Below are 27388 nucleotides of genomic sequence, written 5' to 3' on the forward strand. Positions count from 1 at the left end.
AAGTGCTTGGGTGTTATTATTGTTAGATAAAAAATGCTAGAACCTACTTCAATGCATGTAACTGCAATATAAGCCTGTTTCTGTATCTTATCTTAAAATGCATACAACACGTGCATATATGTATTCGTTATCATGTGTTACATGACGTTATCATGTGTTACATAAAGTAACAAAACTGTTTGGTAGGTGTTCCCCATTAAGTCCTTTTCTCAAAATAAACCGTTAGAAACGCTTAACACTAAGTATTATCTACTCAGTTAACCTACCAAACTCTGTCAGACTGGCACCAAACTCGTCAAATTCCAGCAGGGGACCCCCTGTCCATATTCCTCAACAATACGTGATAATTTTCACAGGTAACATCAAAGGCGTTAATTACAGGTGCATATTGTGCAGGAAGCCGATATACAGATATACTTTTAACTCGGATCGGTGACATAGCCCGGATTATCCTGGATTTACTTAGCATCCCGGAGCGTGATCTGTCCTGACCCAGGGGATACATTCCTTGAGGTTTCCCAACCCGCTCTACCTAATCCCTCCCGAGCCGTCAATTAATGCACCCCGTGTAGCTAATGCAAACAGCCGTTCTGATTCTGGGCCGCTAATAGAGTCACCAGACTGACCATTGGCCGGCTGAAGCAAGAGGGGAGGGGCTGAGGGGGGGGGAATTACACGATTACATAAATACATGGTAGACGGCCGAGATAATCCCCCAATTAATTCCCCGGAGTACCTTGACGTGGAGGTAAGTCTATTCGGAGAACTCGATGTGATGGAAATGTTGAAAAATAGCTCCACTACAGGCGAGCATTGAACATTTAATATTTATGCACTGGGATTTGTCGAAAGACAAACATCACCAAGTCAAAGGGAATGTCACGGGTGGAGCGTCCTTCATTAAGCAGAGTTAATCATTTCTGCAAACACTGACACATACTTTGATCTTTTGCAGGCGAGGTGAAGAGAGGCTAACACGAGACTGGAGGTTTCCATCATATTCATCTGAAGGTGTTTGATCAACAAGGAGAAGAGACCGACTGTAACACTGGACGCGAGACGCCCGCTGCTGTCGTCTCTCTATGAAGACACACGACATGCGAGCAGACTTGAACTTACACAGCAGCACGCTATCTGCTGATTTAAATGATTTGATCTGATTTGACTTTCTTTTGAAACTCTCACCTCATGGGAACGGAACACCATTAAATAATAACTCACGTGATGGAGGAACGTTATAAATTCATCCTTATATATTAGTCTTTCCAATTATTGAAACGTAACGTGCATTTGGTATGATAAACCTGCTGGAACAAATTAACAGAACATCTGTATAGTGTGTCGGTGTCGAGAGTCGAGTGTCAAGCGACTTCAGCGTGACACGAAAACAAGCATGATTCTGTGAAGGTAAAAACAAATTCCGACAGATAACTGAATCTCGTTATGAAATGAAGACGGATTAAGTAACCGCCGCAAAGCCTGCTACCAGTCACTGACACGAGTCGTCAAGCGATTTCAGTGTCGATTGTCTTCTCGCTACAGTGCGTGGAGATTGTGGAAGCTCCGCACCACGTCCCCGTATCGACCTCTACCCTGTGCGGAGACTGAGTCAACGCAATAAGCCGGGGAGGCGGGAGTTAGCTCGAGGGTTTGTCACAGCGCGATGTATCGCGTGGCTTGAGCACGTCTCGTGGAAGGGGCCAGTGCATGTTACGTTAAACTGTTAGACATATCACCCGAGAGTTGGAATTTCTTCTCTTTTAAGAAACAAGTGGCTCAAGCACGGACAGTTCAGTTATGCAAGAAGAACCTGTACGAAGCAGTTTTCTAAGGACTTGTGAAAATTGGATATCGGTGAAAGTTTGACAGTTATGGTTCTGCTGTCCGACTGTTTATTCTAGTGGGATATTCTCACATGATAACACAGGGCATCTTTTCCCTTGCCAGCGAAGAGCATACAGAGCGATTTGTGCGTGTCGACTCTATGAATGTGCCTATAACCCGAGAGAGGATCTCTGTGTAGTTAACGCGTGACGCTTGAATTGTCTGTATGTGTATGCGTGTTTTATGTTGAACGGATAATACATACATTGATGTAATATTCCCTTTGGTGAAAGGACCCCGTATGTGAACGATGAGAATCTGGTATTCACAGAAGTGAAAAAAGCCAGCTATTGATAGGGGTACACACTGAAGAGAAATACGCGCATTCAATATAACCAGATCGACTCTCAACTTGCCACAAAGCGAGGCAAATACGTTTATTCGTGGATTTGCATTAGGACAAGGCACTGACTTGACAACAGGACATGCCCAGGGACGTGACACTACTCCCCCGTTATACGTCTTCATCGACGTTTTTGTTTTAACCTGTCTTCATCAAGTTGGAGTATTCACCCAGGACTTCTGCGCGGAGGTGACTGTCAATGGATCTTGAAACGTCGTTGTTGTTAGTAGTTTGATGGTGTATACGAGAACGATGCTGTGGGTGACGGCGCTAAGTATCGTAGCCTGTGCGGTCGTTGGGGGTGGGGCACAGGGGGATGTGCTCAACTACACTGTGGAGGAAGAACAACCCCCGGGTACCTTCGTCGGAAACGTCGCAAAGGACTCCAACGTTTCTTCAGCCATTGCAGGGGAAGACCTAGCTTCTGTTCGTTATCGGATATTACGCCCAGGAGAGTCCCCCAATTTTTATTTCTTGATCGATAACCGGTCGGGTGTGTTAACAACAGGATCAGTCCTCGACAGGGAAAATATTACTATTTGTGAATTCAAACGGATTTGTAAATTCAGCATATACATAGCACTGCAATCGGGACCGTTTTTCAGGACAATTTTGGTTAATATACTCCTTGAGGATATCAACGACGAAATTCCGGAGTTTCCCCACCCTGCGATCCAGTTGGAAATACTGGAGTCAGTGTCTGTCGGATCATCCTATACCATAGATTCGGCTGAGGACTCGGACGGAGGTGAGAACCATTCAGTCCAGTCGTATGACATCTTCCCAAGTAATGGGACTTTTGCATTAAGTGTGACCAAAAACGTGGCTGGGAGGGATGTCCTGCGAATAGTCGTCAATTCTCCCCTGGACAGGGAAACTCGGGACTTCTACCAGTTGAGGGTCCAGGCAAAAGATGGCGGCAGGCCGCCTAATGTGGGAGAACTTTTAGTTAATATCAGTATAAGTGACGAGAATGACAATTCACCAGTGTTTTCTCAAGATGATTATCATGCTAACATTAGCGAGGCATTACCGACCACCTCCACCATCTTGACAGTGCATGCCACGGACCGAGACAGTGGTGACAACGGCAAGGTGTTTTACATGTTGAGTCCACAGCAGTCAGCAATTAACAGAGAACTTTTCAAAATCAATCGAATAACCGGGGAGATAACTCCCAGAAAACCGTTATCCTCTCAGCAAGGTAAGACCGTACGTTTGGTAGTCCAGGCTTACGACGGTGGTTCAGATCCCTTTGTGACCCCGTCCATTGTGTTTATTAATGTCCTTGACACTGTGAACAATCCGCCGTATATTCAGCTGAATATACTAAACGGCGTAACGTCTGCCGAGGTGGTGGAACATTCCTCATTAGGGTTTGCGGTTGCGCACATGGTGGTTTCAGATGAAGATTCGGGAACTAATGGTCAAGTGAATTGTTCTGTTATGAGTGACCGGTTCCAGTTACAGAGTCTGAAGGTGAACGAGTACAAGGTTGTCGTGTCCGGAGTACTGGACAGGGAGACGTCACCTCAGTACAACTTGACCATCTTGTGCCAGGACGGTGGTCGGCCAGCGCTAAGAGCCACCTCCAGCTTTACCGTCAACCTGGTGGACATTAATGACTATCCACCAATATTCAAACAACAACACTACGTGGCGAACATAACTGAAAACAACGCCATTGGGAAGTTCATCACCAAGGTGAAGGCCGTGGACAGGGACGCAAGCGATAACAGTCGGATAACCTACGTGATTACCTCAGCCTACCCTCGTATTACCAACTACATCAACATCAACTCTGATAGTGGTGTTGTCACGGCAGTGGACAAGCTGGACAGGGAGCTGTTCGACAGGCTCAACATTACTGTTATTGCGTTTGATCATGGCGACCCTCCCATGTCATCCAACGTTTCTTTGACTATTTTCATTCTGGACGAAAATGACAATGAACCTGAATTCCGAGAAGCTGTTTATTTGTTTAAAATTCTTGAAAATAAACCCATAGATACGCATGTAGGGCAGATACGCGCGTACGATGCTGATTTAGACGGGGGTGGGTTTGTGACGTATTCTATAGTGGACATTGGTCAGTATGTGCCCTTCATCTTGACCAGCACCGGGATCTTGTTGTCCAATGACGTGTTCGACCGGGAGCAGAGGGATGAGTACAGTTTCGACGTGGAGGCGAGTGACCATGGATACCCATCTTTAGCAAACAGGGTTAGAGTTATAGTAGAAATCACTGACGTTAACGATAATTCGCCCGTCATTACATTCCCCAACGAAGTCAATATGACATCTAAAATACCTTTCCAAGACCCACCGGGTACCCAGATAGCGGTAGTGAAGGGAGAGGACAGGGATTCGGGCTTAAACGCTCATCTCCAGTTTTCTATGAGACATGACTCTCCCCAGGAGTCCTTTCTGTTTTCTATTGACGGTTCCTCAGGGATTATCTTTGTGAACAAACATTTACGTGAGGAAAATGTGGGGACATATGTTGTGTTTGTTTCCGCAACGGACGAGGGCTCCCCACCTCGGTCCTCGGGGGAGAGGATTTTAGAAATTACCGTGTTTGTCGGAAACAGCACGGCGTTAATGTCCGGAGTGTCTCCTGGGCAGAATGCCCTGATTGTCATCACCCTATTGTGTCTCACCGTCATAATCGCCGCCATTGTCTTAACTGTTCTGCTGAGGATACGACGTAGGGATAGACAGAAGAAGTCGGATTCTGACGTAACGCTGGAAGACCTCCCCCGGACGTCGGGTCTGGACTGCCCCACGGAGCGTGACGGGGGGTTCAGCAGCTACAAGGCCGTCCAGGTGGAGGATGAGGACGTCACCGACAGCAGCAACACTCTGCCCAAAGACATCAACAAGCACGAGCTTCTGTTGTTTAAGATGCAGCTGGCTGAACAGTACAAACAACGCGAACAGGAAAAACTAGAGGTGAGAATTTTGCATTATCTCAGGTGTGAGAGACAGGTGTGTTTAGCCATGTATATGCAATCTAACTTTTCTGTGCTCTAAATGGTATCGCTGATCTTTTTTTCCAAAGTGAAAGGATTTTAAAAATAAGCGTGATGAAACTGATTCTCTTAACCGGATTATAAAATCAAATTAAGTGTTTTATTAGGTTTTAATTTAACACGTTAACATATAAACCTTTATTTCAAACACCATTATCCCCCAAATCAAAATCAATTTTATCTAGTCAGTAAAAAACAGTTTCACCCAACATGTAAACCTGAATTAATCAATCCTCCTCTGAACACCCAGATGCTACCAGCAGCCTTATAAATACTAAAACAAATAGTTTCAGCTCAATTTAAAATCTTATAAAATTTTAAAACGTGTAATTTATCCGGGTCAGTCCCGCATTGCAAGCCGTGCACCGTGAAGGGTGCCAGTTGTACCTGGCCATACACCTGCTAATACTCGACTTAACAGAAGCCACGCAGGTGTCAAGTGAGATCGATGACCCAATCACGCCCAGTGCTCGGGGATCGATTGAGTTGATCTCGTGACGACGAGCATCCACACTGTGTCACTTTTGTCCCTATTACAGGCGAAGCTGGGTAGATTAGAAACAGCATGACAAACGGCAATTCGCCATGGAAGATAGATGCGGGTAGATTCATCCTCGAGTTGCGTAGTTAATGTAAACTTCTTTGGCACGCGAATTGTTTTTGACGGGGAACGATTTGAGATTTTCTGGAAAATCAATGATTTCTTTATTTGGTTATGAATGCAGGTGTTGCTGGTTATGCGGAATGCTGTAAAATGGTTTACCGTCACCGTTTGTATTGCGTCACTAAGTAAATTGTGGATCTTCCCGAAAGTGGTTTCATGTCTCTTCATGTACATATATATCGTGCAATTTTCTCTCTCTGCGATTTGAATTGCATTGGGTTGTAATTTCTGGATCCTTTCAGGAGGAGCGTATGATTTACTGAATGTACATCGTACAGTAATCCTTGCTTGGTGTTTGGATTGCATGACACCAGTTTGCGGACTATTTTGAAAAACTCTTAGACATTTAACCTGTATGGTTATGACATTAGTACGTAGATAGTTCATGTCGGAGTGGGAGGAAGAAAGTTGTATTCAGTGAGGAAAAGAAAAATGGGAATACTGAAAAAAAATATATAGTTGTTCCCTTATTCCGTGTCAGTAAACCTGGGTTCCCTTATTCACAGTGTCAGTAAACCAGGTTTACCTTATTCACAGTGTCCGTAAACCAGGGTTACCTTATTCACAGTGTCAGTAAACCAGGGTTACCTTATTCACAGTGTCAGTAAACCAGCATTTCCATATTCACAGTGTCTGTAAACCACTGTGCCCTTATTCACAGTGTCAATAAACCGGCATTCCTATATTCACAGTGTCTGTAAACCAGCATTCCCATATTCACAGTGTCAGTAAACCAGGTTTACATTATTCACAGTGTCCGTAAACCAGCATTCCCTTATTCACAGTGTCAGTAAACCAGGGTTCCCTTATTCACAGTGTCAATAAACCAGCATTCCTATATTCACAGTGTCAGTAAACCAGCATTCCCATATTCACAGTATCAGTAAACCAGGGTTCCCTTATTCACAGTGTCAATAAACCGGCATTCCTATATTCACAGTGTCAGTAAACCAAGGTTCCCTTATCAACAGTGTCAGTAAACCCCCATTCCCATATTCACAGTGTCTGTAAACCAGCATTCCCTTATTCACAGCGTCAATAAACCAGCATTCCCTTATTCACAGTGTCAGTAAACAGCATTCCCATATTCACAGTGTCAGTATACCTGACTGCCCTTATTTATGATGTCAAATATTTATATAGACGCTGGAAACAGAAATCGTCAATTCATCAGGTGTCCTGACTAACGGGGTCGTATTATGGAGGTGTCACTTAGGACGACATATAAAAGCATGAAGGGAAATAACAAAAGCCCAGTATGCACAGAACCTATCAACAACGATCAGACCAACTGTGTCCATTTCAGCGAGACCGCGTGTAACTTACTGTGGCAGTAGGGAAAGCGTTATTTGCATTTCAGCTCAAGATCAATAGTCAACTGTTCCACAGTACGGATACATCTAGCCATCAACCAAAAAACCATATCAAACATCAAAACCCCAATGGCCTTTCGCTGCAGTAAGTCGTAACAATCTACACAAATGACAGAATCCAAGGGTGGATAAAAAGATACAGTCGTCAAAAAAGCTATCAGCTGTCACATAGTTTGACGACCACAGAATGCACGCCAGGAACACCAAAGGTGAATCTCCACTACCGCCATCTGAAACAAGATAAGACATTTGATAGAAACAGTTCACCCAGGTACCCTGGCATCACACACGGAATTGGAGCACGTGGAAGGAGAATAGGCAGGTTATATTTCACAGCTACGAAACATAGAAGTCCTACGGACAATTTGACTGATGGCATAAGTAATTCGATAAAGCGACACACAGTGATGTTTATTACAGGTTCTCACGCAATGTACATGACAGTCTAGGTGTACATTGCAGCTTGTCGTCAGTGGAACTATCACTGGAAGGCTGCTGTATCGAGAGGATCAGCCTTGTACATTTCACCATGTGACAGTGGCATTGCTCCTCCACGTGTGTGGCAGTTTTTCGGAAGATTTAATTTTTGCACACGAAAGTTAATTTGGTGTATTTTTCCAGTGAAACAAAATCCCTTCCCTGTGGTGTAGATACTTTTGAAACTAATTGGTTTCAATTTCTATTGTGTCGTTAAGACTAGAGAAGCGCGCCGAGGATATTTTTTCATAACACATATAGTTAAACGGTATGTCTCGAATTTATTCTGTCGACGTAACTTGATGGCTCAGGCAGAATCTTTATCAGTAATGTGGCGGTTGAGTAGTGCAGTGGTTAATTGTTAGCTCGTTAGTCCGGATTCGAATCCCGCCACGGGTACAGCGTGTAAAGTAATATGTCAACGTTGTAACGTTGCTGGAAGGGTGCTCGTAGCGGCCAGTAGACATCTGATGATTCGAATTCAGTCCTTGTTTAGAAGGACTTCGGTATGCGAAGTGTGTCGAAATTCTACCATTACTCGAACTCGCGTTACGCAAATGATATGCTGTGCACTGAGTTCATCAATGTTTAGAACTGAGTTAGTGGTGGAAAATGTATGACCACGAGTCCCTATTCACTTCTAATATGACATCGTGGCGCCTACTTATCTAAACAGGAACATAGTTTGGTACTGAAAGTATCATGGTTTATTGATGAAGATCTCAAAAATCGATAAACATACACAGAAACCGTATTACTCGCATTATAGCGAAGGATAATTTAATCTGTGACGAGTAGAAGTTCTTTTCGAAACTATTGCTGCCTTGCTAGAAGCGCATAGCGATGTTCGTCATCTGGGGAATATAAATACGTTTTCGTCACAAAGCCCCTTGTATTTAGCCCATCGTATCTGTCAAGAAAGGTTGCGAATGAAATCAAAAGCAGCCGAGAGCTCTGAGAACTGTAAACCGAACTGCGGATGTTGTTCATGGGTTTGTTATCTCCCAAACATGCGTACTCAACGTTGCAATTTTTCAGTTGACATTTTGATACATAAACAAATCCCTTGGCACTTTTCACTTGTAAACATGACTACAAATCAATGATTATTTGCATAGCGAGTCTCGAGGCGAAATCGTGCATATTGTATATCTCCCAAGATACTGTAAGCGCACAGGCGTATCCAAGAAAAGATACGTCAATTGATTAAGCTTGTACTCCGACTGGTTATTGCTCAACGTTCGGAACGCTTTCGTCATAGAGCTATATATAGAGACTGGCTGGGTGTCGGTATTGGGGTCGGGACTGAGACGCAGTTAGACGTGGTGAAGTGTTAACAGATGGGGCTAGTTCAAACCGATAATTACAGACAATTACTTAAAGCTACTTTTTCTTTCGTCATGGTCATCAATGTTTAAACTATATTCACCAACTCTCTTTGTGGAAGTGAAAACGAATCTAGACCAGTCGTATGCGTGGTCGATAGTCTGAGCAGATCGATGACAACATGCTGCATCCTAACTTGTCGTCAACAAGGTATCATGCAAGTCCATATACAGTGCGGTAACGCACACAAATATATTAACGCACAGTTACGTAAATCCACGTACAATAAGGCAGCTTCCTGTACCACAAGTCCTCGTAAACTAACGTAGGTTTTAGAACAGTACCTCGAGGTCACGTGCACTAACGTAAATTCAAGGACAGTACTGCAAGTCCACGTAAACTAACTTAGATTCTCGTACAATACCGCAAGTTCACGTACACTAACGTAAATTCACGAGGATGAACACAAGTTAATGTCCGGGATCGCAAGTTCAGGTACATTAACGTTTAAAAGGTTTTTGTGGCAGTACACAAGCAACATAATGATGGGAACAGGTCATACCCACGCGGTCACAACATCCGGGTGGGTAAACCAAACCAGCTGCTGGTCAGTGGGTCTCGCTGAACATACTGTAGAGTTTTATCCATAACAATATAGGTCTCTCTGCTGGGACACAATTGTGGTTACGCGTGACTTGCAACCTGCTGCCTACACCTGTGCAATCAATTACACCTGTGTATCGATCAAACGGATTGTAGGCCACGAGTCAGGATCATCGTTTATCGTTGTCACATGTGACTTGACGCACACTGTATTTGATTCTTGGATTCAAATATATATTTTCTCCAGGACGTATTATAATACCGTACATTGTTCCCGGTTGATACAGAATCACCCACCGATGTACACACTTCACCATAACGTACATGTATATTTATGGAACTGTTTTACTTTTCTTTTCTGTCTTCAGTGAGACTATTTCATTTCTTTGATACAGTTACGAGGAACCGGTTGTCATGGCGACCTCATGTAGCTGCCCGTTAATGTAGTTCAAAGAGCCAGTGATGATTATACCAAAACATATACATATTGATGTATTGATGATAACTATATAATAATAATAAATATGACAAGAGTGTGGGTAGTGGTGACTGCAACAATATGACATACAGAAACTGGAACTGGGTGATGACTGCTACAGTAAGAAGCAGCGAATGAAAATAATTTAACACCGACAACAATATTCCATTGGTACAACGACAAGGCATAATGAAAGCCCTATGTGATGTGGGTCTTAAACATTTACCCCTTGTATGAGATGATATGATGGTGATGATATTGGTGATGCTGATGGTGATGATGATGCTCTTGCACCATCGCCCTAGTTTGTATCTATAAGATGTGATACTGTGGTTGCTACTAATAATAATTATCGGAACAATTACGATGACGGTGGTGATGATTATGATTATGATGGTGATGATTCTGATAATCATGTTGTTGATGACAGGGAGGATTAGGATGTGACGGTGAAAGTTATGAAGTTGATGATGACGTAGCTAAGCTGTCAGTGTTTGAGGAAACAAATGACCGTTCTACAATGTCGAACAGTGGACGTTGATTGAACTGTCTATTACGAGACAATGTTAACTCCGACCCCTTACGTCCACAATACAATCTAAAATACTTACTGTCTGTTGACCTCCAGATAATCACATGAACAACGAAAACTCTATCATCAATAAAAACAAGATTAATCATGGTGTCTAGCCTATCCCAAACACAGACATCCTTACCTTTTCGCCCTCGCTTTCGGTCACCGTCAGCGATGGCCTTTTTCCGTAATGCTGATAGGATTGATTCACTTTTAAACACTATTCACACAAGCTCCACGGAAAAATACTTAAGTTTATGATATTTGAACTTATTGACATTCTCTGCAAGGGATAAGTTCTATCGCAGTTCCTCATGTGGGTTTTTATATTTCACGGCAGTAAACATTGTCTCCAGCAGCGGCAGTTCTACAATATATAAGGATAAAGGCTGTATTTATGACGTTAGTGGGAGCCCGCCATAATTCAGGTCTGTCTAATGTCGACTCCGAGGCTGGTCTTTGGGGAAGTTACGGTACACCTTAGACGACGGAATTTAATATACACAATGGTTCGAATGTACTGATCTACTCTTGCGAAGATGTATTACATGGTATCGAAGACAATACGTCTGGATGAAGTAGTTCGGTCTCCGGTGATGTAACTCCTTTTGAGAAACACCAGACCGTGTATTGTACAACCAGGGTCCGTCTGTGGGATGTCGATTTACAACTTAGATTTGAATAACAAACAAAAACCAAACAGCCGCAGTATGAATTAGTACAAATGGATGCATCCGTATTCGATGATGAAATGTTTCTGTCACGGGTAGTGTGGTACACTGGAGACCTGTTTATCCGAACTGTGCTAGTACATTAGTCCGGATTAACAAATATACTGACTGACGAAACAGAGTAGATTATAAGTGATGATATACATGCTTCTATATGTGTACATTCGCCAACTGTCTGATCCGTATATGCTTCTCAGTTGCAAATAAATAAATGAATAAATAAATAAATAGATAAATAAATAAATACCCGTTTGTGATATTATCGAGTAGATCATCATTTTCAGTGCAATAGATTTTCTTCTCGTCGAGTAATGCGAGGAGTAGGGGAAGTAACAAGATTTAACATTTAAATGGAAACATGACCACCAGAAGCGCACAGGAAGTACAAATTGGCTTCTACATTCATTAAACCGACAGTTGACACAAACTTGGACAATATAAACATTTGCTTTAAGTCCCGTATTTCAACATCAAAAATCCGATCAGCGGAGTCGTTAAGCGGGCTCACATACAACTCGCAGGACCAGTTTCGTGTGGTTTGCATTCAATTAAAACTCTTTACAGGTCATGACCACGGTGTGTCGCAGTTACATTCACGCCTATAGTTTAAACAGAGGCATCGGTCGGAATTAATCGCCTTTAAGTGTGCGCTGTCCGGAGTTTGCAAATTCTTTGTGTTTGTGATAAAAAGGACGCGTGTTTTTTATGCTTTTAGTCACGTTTAAAGCGGTAATTGATGGGGATTGATGTGGTGGTTTCAATTGTACAACAAATATTTTACCTTGGCGTTACGATGTCTTAATGTGTTTGATAGTATTTGTGTAAGTTTTCTGGTATATTACTGACGTTGTGTGACGTCTTGTCATGTTGACACCGACACGAAAATAACAAACCTGGTCATCATTACTGGCATAAGGAAGTTGATCTTCTCAAAGATAATATTTTTTTGTTTAGATATAAATATTGGCATTTGGAACATATTCCTGTGAGCTTACATGTGTGGATATGTTGGGAGTCTGTTAGCGCAAGGATACATGCACTTAACCATCGTAGAGGTAACACGCTGAATTCAAATGAGGACGTCATACTCTGGTAGATGTTTGTTCGGGTCCCAGATTGGCAATTCCAATTGTACGCGTAAATTAGTCAAATTGTGAAATTCTAGCTTCTAATAGTATGTACACACGGGTTACAGTGGCCCTGTGTCCTTACATGTAGACACGGGTTACAGTGGCCTTGTGATACTACATGTAGACACGGGTTACAGTGGCCCTGTGATACTACATGTAGACACGGGTTACAGTGGCCCTGTGATACTACATGTAGACACGGGTTACTGTGGCCCTGTGATACTACATGTAGACACGGGTTACTGTGGCCCTGTGATACTACATGTAGACACGGGTTATAGTGGCCCTGTGATACGACATGTAGACACGGGTTATAGTGGCCCTGTGATACTACATGTAGACACGGGTTACAGTGGCCTTGTGATACTACATGTAGACACGGGTTACAGTGGCCCTGTGATACTACATGTAGACACGGGTTACAGTGGCCCTGTGATACTACATGTAGACACGGGTTATAGTGGCCCTGTGATACTACATGTAGACATGGGTTACTGTGGCCCTGTGATACTACATGTAGACACGAGTTATAGTGGCCCTGTGATACTCCATGTAGACACGGGTTACTGTGGCCCTGTGATACTGCATGTAGACACGGGTTACTGTGGCCCTGTGATACTACATGTAGACACGGGTTACTGTGGCCCTGTGATACTGCATGTAGACACGGGTTACTGTGGCCCTGTGATACTACATGTAGACACGGGTTACAGTGGCCTTGTGATACTACATGTAGACACGGGTTACAGTGACCCTGTGTCCTTACATGTAGACACGGGTTACAGTGGCCTTGTGATACTACATGTAGACACGGGTTACTGTTGCCCTGTGATACTACATGTAGACACGGGTTACTGTGGCCCTGTGATACTACATGTAGACACGGGTTACAGTGGCCCTGTGATACTCCATGTAGACACGGGTTACAGTGGCTCTGTGATACTACATGAAGACACGGGTTACAGTAGCTCTGTGATACTACATGTAGACACGGGTTACAGTGGTCCTGTGATACTACATGTAGACACGGGTTACTGTGGCCCTGTGATACTACATGTACACACGGGTTACTGTGGCCCTGTGATACTACATGTAGACACGGGTTACTGTGGCCCTGTGATACTACATGTAGACACGGGTTACTGTGGCCCTGTGATACTACATGTAGACACGGGTTACAGTGGCCCTGTGATACTACATGTAGACACGGGTTACTGTGGCCCTGTGATACTACATGTAGACACGGGTTACTGTGGCCCTGTGATACTGCATGTACACACGGGTTACTTTGGCCCTGTGTCCTTACATGTAGACACGGGTTACAGTGGCCTTGCGATACTACATGTAGACACGGGTTACTGTGGCCCTGTGATACTACATGTAGACACGAGTTACTGTGAACCTGTGATACTACATGTAGACACGGGTTACAGTGGCCCTGTGATACTTCATGTAGACACGGGTTACTGTGGCCCTGTGATACTACATGTAGACACGGGTTACAGTGGCCCTGTGATACTACATGTAGACACGGGTTACAGTGGCCCTGTGATACTGCATGTAGACACGGGTTACTGTGGCCGTGTGATACTACATGTACCCACAATGGCCAGTGACTGCATGACGCATAGGTTACAGTGGCCCTGTTACATTACAATTTCTCACAGGTTACAGTGGCCGTGAGACATTACATGACACAGAGGTTACAGCTGTTATTATATTTGCATGCTCATATATACACCTGCAGAGATCTGCATCAATGTCGAAAACGTGCGGAGACAAGTCAGTATTCCTTGGTGAACAGTTTCACATTCCAATAAAAAATAATCAGTCTTTAAGAAAACACAGTTTGTCGATAACTGATGTCAATTTAATTTAATTTTTCTTAAAATAATAAGTGGGGCATTGTTCCAACTCTTTCAGTAGACACCAATGGATTTGACACCCCATACCATCTGGGGAATCAAACTCGGCGCACGCCTTAACATATAGGCTGGAATCCAACAGATACTGGCAAACATTTGATATATTGACAGTATATTTCAATTCTGAACAAACCAGTCAATGTTTGAGGTAGTGAGTTCGACTCCGGATACGTCCTGAAATAGTCCCTGTGTCCGCTTTGCATTAGCAGTACCGGATTCTACTCCAACATGCAGAGAGCACGCAAACAACCAATACATATCTATATCGCCTGTACATATCACCTGGCGCTACCAATGCATCGCATATTTAGACATTTACCTCAAATCAGATCACAGAACAAATTCTTCGGGAGATTTGATGGCCAAGTCGATAGCCCGATGCTAGTGTTTAATCGAGAGTGGTGTCACGAGATACCTTTGAACTAGACTCGACTTGTCGAAAAGATTAAATCTGTTAAAGCGTTCACCAAGATTTCCATCGTATTGATATAAGTCAGAGATCCGTTAATGTATGTGATTAACGGTAAACAGTTTCACAGCTCCTACATCCGAATATATACCAGGGGATCAGAGGCCATCTTTGTAATCCGATTAGTCACGAGTACGGTCGAAAATAACCGATTGTATTCGGCGGATTAGCTTGAACGACATCTTTACCGTGTTACAGTGTAAACGGAGTAGACCGCAGTGTCGAGGCGTGTAAATAAATAGCAAAATACGATCTGGGCTGATCATTGCTGTGTGTGATTACGGTTTTGATTATTGGGTTCTGTGAACCGTGTTATTGTACATGGGTGTCGACAAAGGAATGGTTGAAATACGAACTGGACGAGGTGTTAGGAACAAATTATGGTTCTATTTAAACAAGCAAAATGGTGTAGGTGATTCAGTGTGATCTGTGTGTTAACCTGTGGGTTGATCGTCGTCAGTTACATGCCACTGAATGTGTTGAGACTTTAGTTTTGAAAACGACCACTTTTGGGGAGCAATTGATCACTAAGATCGGGGTTAGTCCAACAAGACTCCCCTGTTCGTAAATTGATAACGTTCTGGGTATAGATTATTGGACCGTTCGCTTCGATTGGTAATAATTAAATTCACCAAATCAGTTCATTTCCTTTACTCTCGTTCAACCATGCACCATCGGTGCTGCAAGTGAAGACAATGCATATAATTTATGCCTTCCTTCCGAAAAAAAAGTAAAAAACAATTGAAAAACTTTCACGCTGATGGACTGGAGTCTGGGAATTGCCATATCTTCTTCAGTCACACTTTACAGTTTGAAATCCATCTTTTCTTGTAAGTGCAACAACAGAAACAACTCAACTAACCACAGCTGTAACAACAACAACAACAACAACAACAACAACAACAACAACAACAACAACAACAACAACGTTCTTGGAACCAGTGCACCCCAGGAAAATTATATGGTGTTAGTGAGAGAATTACGTATTGTGTCACTTCTAGCACGTTTCTAGCAATGTCATAATACTGAAAATGTGCTTCTTACTTTGTACCCATGATGGGAATTGAACCCAGGTTGTCGACATGAAGGTGAAGGCTTTACCCAGTGGGCTACCCCACCACCCCTTTAGGTATTGCGGCGGTAGAGATATCCTTGCTTCAGCTCGTTTCCTTCACTCCATACCGCCACATGCATATTCCATTGCGTCAACCATTCGCAGACAATCAATTTTCATTGTGTCCTTAATATAATTTCATAATCCCCGGTAGGTTTCAGGAGTAGTGCTGGGCCTCTGCGTCTCATACTTATCGTAAAACATAGCCGCCATGGGATCCGCCTTAGGCTTGGACTGTCAGAACTTGTGACTGCTACCTGGGCACTCAACTGTCCAAAGAGCCGGTCAAGCACGTGCCTCCGTTGCATGGTAGCCAGATGAGAGGATGCTGGACCTGGTATTCAGTCTAATCCCCAGTGAAGTATAGTAATAATTCATGTAAATGTTGGAGTCGTTTACACATTAAGATATATACATGTCATAATGATTGATTAAAATCTCAAAACACCCATAGAACTATTTTCGAATTGCGTATTTATCCATATTTAAGGCTGTGGTTCCACTCTGTGCTGCGCGCGAGATGGGCACTTCGATAGCGGTCTAATTCTTATTCTGGATGTTGTTCTTGGACAGTATCTGCATATATATGTAAATCTGCCTCTAACCGAGATTGGAAAGCTCCAGTTTGTACCCACTGCTCCGCTTTCAGTAAATACATATAAATATTTTGCAACCACGAAAATAGTTCGGTCACGTGACATGCAAATTACCTTGTGAAAGTGGTGATGTTTCAAATTGCGTGTTGGTCATGAGGTATCGCGTGTAGCAGACCACCCTCGACTCATCTGTGAGTGAATGACTGTTGTTTTTGCCACTGTACGCAAGAGATTTCACATCGTGTACAGACTCCAGTCTAGCTCAGAGAGACTTGTGATTAGCATAGTCAGCGATCCATGGTATCTGGTGCACTCAATGAGCCAAGTCACGCACTGAATCTACCGCCTCTCCATCTTAGTCGACTGCGGTATTAGTGACTTCGGCCTCCGTCGCTGTGCATAACATCTGAGACTCCTTTTCATTACAATGCTGAGTGGGTATGATTTTATGCCGCTTTCAGCATTCGAACAGTATCAGCTTTTATAGCCATGTAGGGAATCGAATATAGTCTTCGACGTGACCAGTCTAAGTAAACTTATCTAAGTACTTTTCGTTACACGCCACCACTGAGTCTAACAAAACCTTATGGGAGATCGCGTCAGGTAACCTTGAGATTGACCAATCAGAACACAGCTTACCAAATCGCGAAAGTGGACATTCGCACATACCTTTTGAGCTTTTTATCTCGAAAAGGTTCGTATCCGAACGATTCCGGATGTTATTTAGCGTACTATCGCTTCCGGGTGATGCACACGGCATACGTACAGCCATGACAACGGTGAGTAAACAGTCGGTGAAAATAGTGTTTTTGACAATATTCAAGGATGTTGTCTTGCGGAAATATTAACTAAAGGTAACCATGCCACCAGAAACCCCAAAGCGTATACACTGCAGGTCAAATAACTGCGTTATATGCTGATTTTTGTTTGTTGAGAGATCTGTGTCGGTGACCTGAATATTTTGAAAGTCCCTCCGATCCCTAAATAGTAGCCGTTGTCTGATTGGCTAAATCTGTTTAACCGTCTCGCATTTGATTGGACTGTGATTGGTTGCTCAAAGGTTACCTGACGCGACCTTCTAGGTTTTGTTAGACTCAGTGGTGGAGTGTAACGAAATACACTGAGACGAAGTTTACTTAGACTGCGGCGTGACGAGCGAACCGCTGGGCTAGGGTAATTTCCCCGTCATCATTCCGCTATCGTAGCTTCATTTCTGAAGTGACGTCACCTTCTCAACTCCTCCAATCGGTGATAACCCAGAGAACTTATCTCGCAAACAAGTGTTGTTTGATTGGATGACAGTATTTCAGCACTGTTTCTTATTCCTGTAATTTCCCAGACAAACCCGTGACTGACATGAGCTTCCTCCAATGTCATAACATGTGCTGACACAAAACCCTCCAGTCAATGTGCCTCACAACCAGCGCCATTACATCGCCTGAAGCGACACACACGGGTTGCTAGGGACCTATTGTCCAATACCCCGCGAGATACACTGTTACATCTGGTTACCAGGAAGGACTCTCTCACTTGCATTCTTGTCAACACTGTTGTCCTCTGTTTGAAAGCTTTATCTGTCTTCATTGCTGAAATGCCTAACGCCTCTAGAATGGCATGCATAAGTCAGTAGACTGGATGCCGTGTTAGTTCAACTGGAACTTGCCATGGTATGCCGGTATAACTTGTGGTCAAACACATGCTCGAGGTGGCTCACACCCACGCCCTGGATTGTCAAGGGTAGTATTTCACTTCATGATGTTCAGTTTCAGGGGTTATGGGTGTGAATGGGGTAGGGAGGGGGGTCTGAATCGGAAGATGTTTTGTTAGGGTGAAATGATTGTTGTGTTCAGGGGAGATGATATCAGTTCAAGATCTGTTGATTCTTTTGCATGAAAAGGACCGTGTTTGATACCATGCAAATGTTAAGATGTTAATTTGTCTCCATATCTGCCCACTCATGTCTACTCGAAGAACGTCTGGACCAGTCGTATCCTTATACTTCTATTTTGAGAAAAAAGCAAAACTAAAAAAACCCGAAACAAAACAAAAAACAAAACAAAGCAAAACAAAACAAAAAAACAAAAAAAACAAAAACTAAACCAAACCAAAATTCATTTGGGATCATTTAATTTAGGCTTTCTTATGCTTCTACGTGTCTACGATCATCTTACTAATTAATAATGTAAAATAATATATCCTTTAGCACTTTTGTTCGGTTTCTGTTTCGCCGTCGTGAATGAGGACTAGAAAGATTCCATAAGGATTTATTTAAAAAAAAATACAATTAAGGTGAAACACATGTAAAATAGCATTCAACTCGCTGACAAACAACTTTCACTGCAGCAAACCCAGCACCGTCTTGAGGGATCAAACCAAACTTGGAAACTCCGTCAAAGACTCTGTATTTCTCTCATTAATCATTAAGTTAAGTGAAATATTTACAAGAACTCGTTCTACCCTGCGTAAAAATCGACACTCGTGTCTGAACAGACATGAAACAGCCCGCCTTGAAATAATGTATTAATTCTCTTCGGAATAATAGTTTTGTCAAGTGTTCTTTCTTATTTTTAATCGATTCCCAATTGTTGGGGATGTATATTTCATAAGCAGATAAAGCTGTTGATCTTACAATGTTTGTTTATGCGATTTCATCAGCAATTACAGTTATGTTTGGCATGGTATTTGCACAGCATTCATTTGATTAGATGTGTATCGAGTTGAGTTCGAGTAAACTGTCTACATTTTACGGAGCAGCTTGATCGCTGATTATGACGTACGGCATTTGCTTCATTAAAAGACGGCGATAATACTTAACTATTTCCATGATGAACTTACAAATTACAACGTTTAGCATCAATCTCCCTTATCAAACGATATCACTCTGAATCGGATTTGAAGATGCGGAAACTAATCTCGCGATATGAAAAACGTAGCTCTCTACCGATGAAATTAATATGATGTATTGTTCATTTCAGACAAAGGAATTAGCGACCGTGTCTTGAAGCTGGGCTGTTTATTTCCTCCAAACCCGTTTCCACAATGAAATGCAATTATGGGTGTAAAATAACATTTTCAGATTTGTTACATAATTGTTTTTTTTGGTCAGAGTAATTTCATCTCCGTTTCGTTTTTGTTGTGTTTCATTATATGTTTCTGGGCATCAGTCAGTTTGATTTGGAGAATGATACCTGAAACAAACACTATTAGCATCTGAGATAAACCGATCCGACGTCTTCTCAACGACCTCACGATGACGTCATTTTGATGCGGAATAACAGACCGAGTATCTTAATTGATCCTTGAGTATGTTCCGATCTCTTCATCATGTATCTCGAGTAAACTCGGATGTTTACGTAAGGACATCGTCGCTTGTGACCGGTAGTTTAGATAACGCGGTACTTGGATGTTGCATCCACTCAGGAATATATCCTCGTGTCGGGTTGTTTACATGGAGTTTATGTACCATAAAGGTAGATATCAGTGGTTGTAATGTACACACGTCAACAGATCGCCTTCTTACATGTTGGAGAGGGAGTTTACACGGATTCGCCCGGAGCTTGCCAGGCATGGGAGATGGTATTCCGGATTGTTTAAGATTGTACAGGAAAGTACATGATATGTATCATAGGACCGTCATTTGTTAGGCGGTAGAATGAGGAAGGGGTGGATTGTTTATATGGTTTCAAATGGTCGGTCCTTTCCAAAGGTACAATCTAATAACAACTATTTTTGGGACATTTGGTGATAATGTATGTGAGCGAGGGAGTTTAACGCCACAATTAGTAATGTTCGACACAGTGGGGAAAACCAGAAATGGGTTTCACCCATTGTAATCATGTGAGGAATCGAACGCGTGTGCTCGGCGTGACGAACGAACGCTTCAACCACTAAGCTACCTGAGCGCCGCTGTAAGTGAGTGAGAAAGAGACCAAGCTTGTATGAGTACACGTTAGTCCAGCAATATAGCTGCAGGGCACCAAGCACAAGGTTCACATATTATATCCAACTTTACAGAGAATTGAACCTTAGACTTCAGCTTAATGAACACTTTCACCTTTAGGCCAACTAACCATTTAATAGAGACAACACGAGTTGTGCTTAACTAGGACATCTTTCAACAAAATTTAGACGTGATACACATGAACTGGGGAATTAATGGCTGCAAAGGCTTTAACACAACGACCACGACGTTCCGAAACATGTTGCATGTTCGTACTCCTTCACTGCATGAATCTAGGTGCTAGAATATAACTCAGCTGGTGAAGGAAAAACAAAAATATCCGACATACTACGGCTCAAGTGGTTTTTAATACAAAAATGTAAAAACAGGTCGTTAATTGTTTGGACGGTTTCAAATGGAAGCCATTATGATCTTGATGAAAATCTAAACTTATGAAAAACCTCAAACGTTTCCGTTAAATAGCACACACCGATACGTTCACGTCGTTAGAAACACAGCAATAGGTTTACAATGTTAGAAAAATCATCGATATCAGGAATATTTGTTGAAATTATTATCGGAGTTGTGGATAATATAATATGCATGGATTGATGTGTGGATATTATTTGATAATGAGTAATTATTCAGTTGTAATCTGTGATCTAATACCCACGGGTATCCCCTCATTCCGCCGCATCCGCCGCCCGGATCGCTCGTGACATGATTAATGGGTAGAATATCGATTTCCCGTCATTGACGAAGTTGATAATATCAATTAAAGATAGTGTTACTTTGCGTCTAGTCGGATATTCAGCATCAGTGCTATTATGTGGAGAAATAACCGGCGCCCGGGATGGAATAATCAGCTATCGATATTCCATCAGGATATTATTATACTTACAGCTTGTTTCCTAAACTTGGACATTTTTGAAACATCGAAAGTTTGAGGTGTAATTACGAAAACGATATTGATGAAAGACAAGTCATGTGTGTTGGACTTGCAGACATGTATTGTTCATTGCAGACAGTTCAGTTATAAGGGTTACTGTTGGTCGACCCGTGTGTTAAGTGACTAATACGTATGGATTTAAGGTCAGAGTTTGGTCGCCATATAACTTCAAGTTGGAATAACGCTTTCTTAGAGGGGGCGAGGGGGTAGCCTGGTGGTTAAAGGTGTTCGATTCTCCACATGGGTACAATGTGTGAAACTCTTGTCATGATATTGCTAAAAGCGGTGGAACATCAAACCCGTTTACACATTCTCCTAGATGTTTCAAGACACTTTTGTATTGAATAAGTTTTAATTGATTTTGCTTTCTTTCAGGAAGTGGAATCCTCATCCAAATTAGATCAGCATCCTGTGCAAGAGTCACACGTTATCTCAGAGAAGTACGATGTCACAGATCAACAGATGACACGATTAGCTGCACTTAAATATCAACAAGCGCTAATCAGAGGATCCAAGAAAGGGCTGACTCAGCACCATTCGGTAAGACAATATAGACACAATGCTGAATTATCTATTAGTGAATGTTGTGCACCGCCACAGGCTCGTGCCAACTGTATCCTGAACCTGCCCCTGCGCCGTAACCGTGGAATTTGTATCTTTTTAAAATTATTTTTATTGGAAGCCCAGACGTGTGCAGAACTGAACCCATGGCACTTTCCTTGATTCCACAAAACAGCAACAAAAAGGATCTTTGGAAATACGCCCAAGCTATTATTTTATTATAAAGATGTGTTTTTTTTCAACACAGCTGCCTTTACGAGGACTTGATGGTTCTGGCCTAGTTTCCTTGTGTGGTCATCAGATGGATTGTGTATAGTGAGAAGGTGGGATGAGGCTTGGCTTGGATGGGATTGGTTGGTAGCAAGCTAGTAGTAATGTGAGCAGCACCGGCTGTGGTACAGATGACACACATTCAAGAACGCCACGATAGTCAATATGTACCGCAGTCCTGATTTCACCCATCTCCAGTCTCCCATAACTGTAATAACCATGGATGGTCTTCTTTCAGCCTCGTTATGGTCCGAAAGGGGAGACAATTACAGACGACATTCTGAGTAACTCATCAGGGGAGACAACTGGCACTGACAGCGGCCGGGGCTACAGTGAGGAGGACAGTCACAGTCAAGGCAGGAGTTCTCTTCCTTCAGAAACAGGTGAAATCCGGATGTGCTGGCATATAGGTTAACACCCCTTCTGCTTTTTTCAACGCATGTTAGGACAAACGGAATCACAACATACGTTACGTTTGTAATACGAACAACAGACGTGCCGAACATAACCTACAATCGACAAGGTAGCCCGCATCTTTGTCTACAATCATGCATAAGATCGTATCAGATCTGTTGAATAGCGTTCGTTCTTTACCAATGCCCCATCATCATGCCTAGCTGCAGGTTCAAAGTTCGTTCTACAAAGCGATCAATACTTGTTCTGTTGCAGTTTAAAAATACAAGTGTAAAGAAAATGCCTATTTGTCACACAGAGGAATGAATAATAATGTAATAGAAAATTGTGTTATTAGCTTGTGATAACCGCCAATTGTATAATGCAATATATTTTCGCAAAACAGACTTCGGTTATTGACGTGACCAAACGAACCGTTATTACGGGATGGAGTCAGTTGAAAGAAAACTAATATAGACAAAACCGCAAATCAGTCTCAATATATGACCTAGGTATTCTGTTTGACATATTTTTACGTATCTGGGCGGCACGTAGTATTGATTATCGGATACAGTTATTACATTACATGCTGTTGCTGTATTTCATTACATTGCACAAAGTGATTCCGTTCGTCCCGAAATGCCCAACAACGCGCATCTCTATTCAAATTACCTATGATGAATACTACAATCATTGATCATATGGTAATTTGAGTTAAACATAGTTATATTGCTGTGCTTGTTTTTCCATCGTCCCACTAGAAATGATTGCGCTGATGTAATGTAGTACCTTTCTTGCACGTAACCTTTCAAGTGGCTTTACAAGGTCGATTTTTGTGAACGTTTGTCTACTTTTTAGTAGTTTCTATTGCATTATGCATGCACTGTGCTGTGATGTCTCGATTTTGACTGGAATTTTCTAAATATGTCTTGATTACACTTACCTCCCACAACAAGTGAATGCACAAAGTAAATTAACACCGGGTCCCTATGCCGCTTTTTACATCATAGAAATGGATTTCTTGCTTTCCAAAGATTTGTTCAAAAGATTTTTTTATCTGGAATGTCTTTTCCGAGTGTGCGTATTTTTACTTAAATCTAAGATATATTAAACTCGAAAGAAGATGGAACGGCAAAAACAATTTGGAAAAAATACAGCATGGAAGTTTCTTCTTCAGAGTGGCAGTTTGGTAAATGTATTTCATAAGTCTGTCGTTTTTCAAAAGAAACCATAACCTTATACATCAAGACGTGTCGACGTTTCCTTGCCGTTTAGGAAAGTAATTGAAACTTAAAAAAATTCATACACATTTTCAACGACTTTATGGGTTTGATCAGAAACGTGTTATAACAGTATAGTTGACAACGGACTGTGGAGAACTGGTTACTCAGTGCATAGTTACGTCCCATAGATACCAGGATCCGGTGATCATGGATTCAAATGCGATTTGCATTATCTGTGTGTAATGTTTAACAGCGCCCGTGAGATTTCAAGCATAATAACGTTTACTACCTGTTTCATATTGGTAGTCCGTTGAACCGACACTCCCAATCTAGCTGAATCATTGTCACGTTAGCCTCTCTCATACAGGATTTTCCTGTCGGCAAGCATGGCCGGTTATTCGATACAACAGACTGAACTGACACTATTATCTGTTAGTTCAACACACATAACTTAATGAAAGTCAACAGGAAGAAGCCATGAAGCGCACACGACGTCAGTGCTGGCGTCGGAGCGACAGTGCTGTGGTCGTCACCAACACGTCAATGTTACCTTTATGTGTGAATAGTTGTGATATGTCAGTGTATCACTGTTGACTGTGTTAGCGTCAATACTGGGAACAAACTACTTCTTTGCAACTATTTTGAGGCATTCAAGTATTTCACCTCGTTACGGATGCCGAGCCGTTTTATCTGTTTATTGTTTGATGTCAGTTCTTCGGAAGCTGCCACTGCTGAGTTTCGCTGCAGGATTTACACTTCCATTTTCCAGCTGACAATATCTCCTGGATAGTGTCTAATATACGTAATATATAGCTTTATTGGATGCCATCAAATTCGTCCTTACGTTATGTTTAACTTTGGAATAGCAATCGATAACAAATGCATGTTGAAGATTTGGAAAACAAAACAAGATGGCGCCGACACGAGTGTCATTCATAATTAAAGATTTTAAAAATACAATCATTTGAATCTCACTCCTTAAAACAGATGTAAGACTGTGAGTTGGATTCAACACGGTTTGTTGATAAACGCAAGAACATAATCAGCAAGTTTGGGATTCGAACCCACGATGTCCTAACATTAGCCTAACCTAGATACATTTGGCCTAAGCCAGTAGCCATTTTGCTAAGTCATGACACCCTAGATGTCCTGGCTGATGATCTGTATGTATTACATTGGCTTGATGCACTTGTTTCAGACTTTTCGCTAACCTGTAGATCTCTACTTGCAGATGACTCTGGATTTCCAATTGTAAGATTCGACTGCATTCGGGATCAGAAGAAAACAAGTATTATTCCTCAAAATAGACAACGGAACAGCATTCCTTTGGTCCGGCAAGGCGATGTGTCCATGTTGCCACCGGCGTTAAAGTCTGACCACAGACAGAGAACTATGGACTCAATTACCTTGAAAAACAGTAGCTCCAGAAAGAAGCCCTATTCAGTTCACTTCGATCAGGACACACAAAGTGATTATCAAACACACGTACCTCGCTATCTTGGAACATTCGCACCGCAACCGCGCCCAAGGTCGAGGAATTCTGACGCTAATCTGACGTTTAAGAAAGGAGTTACTGGTTATTCGTTGGATAATCTAAACGACAGTGTTGAAGATGATAATACCACCACGACTTCCGGTAGCTACACGATAGACCATGATGATCCGCCGGACGAAATGATAACGTTTTCTGGGTTTGGACTTAAAGATGTGTACGTGTAGCGTTATCCGCGCGATGTGGGAAGGGACGCAACTCTTGTGACCTTACGTGTAGACTGGTACTCAGTCGTCGTTGCGACTCCTCGACTGGACTGTATTCTGGTGTTGTGTGAATGGATTTGGGGACAATCTCATGAAGTGATTCTCTGTGTTGTGGGAATGTTATTTATGAATGAATAAGTATGCGTTTAAGTCACAGAATTCCAACCAGCTTTCATGCCCTTTCATTTAACTGAACATCATTTCATCTAGTCCAAGCATAGTAAGCATTTCTTGGATGAGATTCATTCATCCGTCTCCATCATGTCACACGTTCATACGTGTCATTCCGAGTCAAATGGGATTGACCCAAGTAGCCGTGAATGGTCAATTCAAGTTCATCACAGGCATCAATTGGTGCATATGTAAACTGTTGAAATTAATGGTGTGTTCATTGGATTTAGTCCACATCTGACGAATGTCTTTACACTGTGTTGTATTGAGATGTAGCTCTATTCAGGAATTTCGGTATTAATCACTCAATGTATAAAGTACATTGACCATCGTACAGTGTTCGGTTTCCAAAGTTTTGAACTGAAACACTACAAACGCAGCAACGTCTTCGTGTCTACGCTTATTTTCAAGGCCAAACCTTTGTTTCTTGAATCTTGCCCTAATTTAATTTTGTTATTTAATTTGTGTAAATGTTATCATATGATTTGATATCATTTTTCAGCCTCATTTTGTTTTACGACCTAAGTTTCAAGTCACCTTATTAGAAAGTATCATAGTCTTTGAGACTTCAAATATTGACCCATTTAAGCCAAAAAATGAAGTACATATATTGATCTTGTATGTGGATGAAAATAACTGTTTGCTTAATGACTTCAATTTTATAATATACAATTCCTTTCTTTCAATAGTTACTAAGTGTTACAGTGTGGCTGTTTTAAATGTTGATTAGATGGCAAAGGGGTGGGATTAGTGTAACGCCAAACTTAAGCACAGTCTCCTTTAATTCTCGAGTCAAATACCGATAATAAATCTTCCTTACTGTGGGCCGTAATTTGCCCGTCGTAGTGATGGTACGAAAACATGCATTTGTTGTTTAAAACCGCAGCTGTGCCGTGGCGGATTGGCATCATTGAACTGTCTACGCAATTTTGCAATTACTGGTGAGATCTTTGTCACCAGTGTCACCGGTAACGTGGTCGTCTCAACCCCGTTGGTCGTCTTTGACCAGTGCAGACACTGTTTTGTGTATATACCAGAATCTATCACTCACAGATATCTACCTACGGTTGAAACGACTTGCACTCATTCACCTTTCCCAGTATCTTGCAGGTTAGTCCTACGACTGTCGTGGATCTGTGTTAAAGTAGGGGAGGTTCGATTGTTGTGTCGTGGATCTGTGTTAAAGTAGGGGAGGTTCGATTGTTGTAGCGCTATCTTAGCGCTGAGACAGTCGTAGATCTGTGTTAAGGTGGGGGATGTACGAGGGTCGTAGCTCTACGATCGCTTTGTCTAACGGGACACTTGGCCCACATGCACAGAGCAGCCCTAAAGCCAAAACAGTCGTAGATCTGTGTTAAAGTGAGGGTTACGTCTCAGGGTGAGGATCGCTTTGTACTTCTGGTC

At 42.2% G+C, this 27388-nt stretch overlaps 1 protein-coding gene across 1 annotated transcript; it reads left to right on the top strand.

The window, feature by feature from the left end:
* Nucleotides 1–2479: 2479 nt before the first annotated feature.
* On the top strand, nucleotides 2480–25774 carry LOC137272138 (protocadherin-11 X-linked-like). Its single transcript, XM_067804491.1, has 4 exons — nucleotides 2480–5179; nucleotides 21984–22148; nucleotides 22678–22822; nucleotides 25287–25774. The coding sequence occupies exons 1-4, from the start codon at nucleotides 2480–2482 to the stop codon at nucleotides 25772–25774; spliced, it is 3498 nt and encodes a 1165-aa protein (XP_067660592.1).
* Nucleotides 25775–27388: the final 1614 nt, after the last annotated feature.

Source organism: Haliotis asinina, chromosome 2, assembly GCF_037392515.1.
Source record: "Haliotis asinina isolate JCU_RB_2024 chromosome 2, JCU_Hal_asi_v2, whole genome shotgun sequence".
In the NCBI taxonomy this organism is placed as follows: domain Eukaryota; kingdom Metazoa; phylum Mollusca; class Gastropoda; order Lepetellida; family Haliotidae; genus Haliotis; species Haliotis asinina.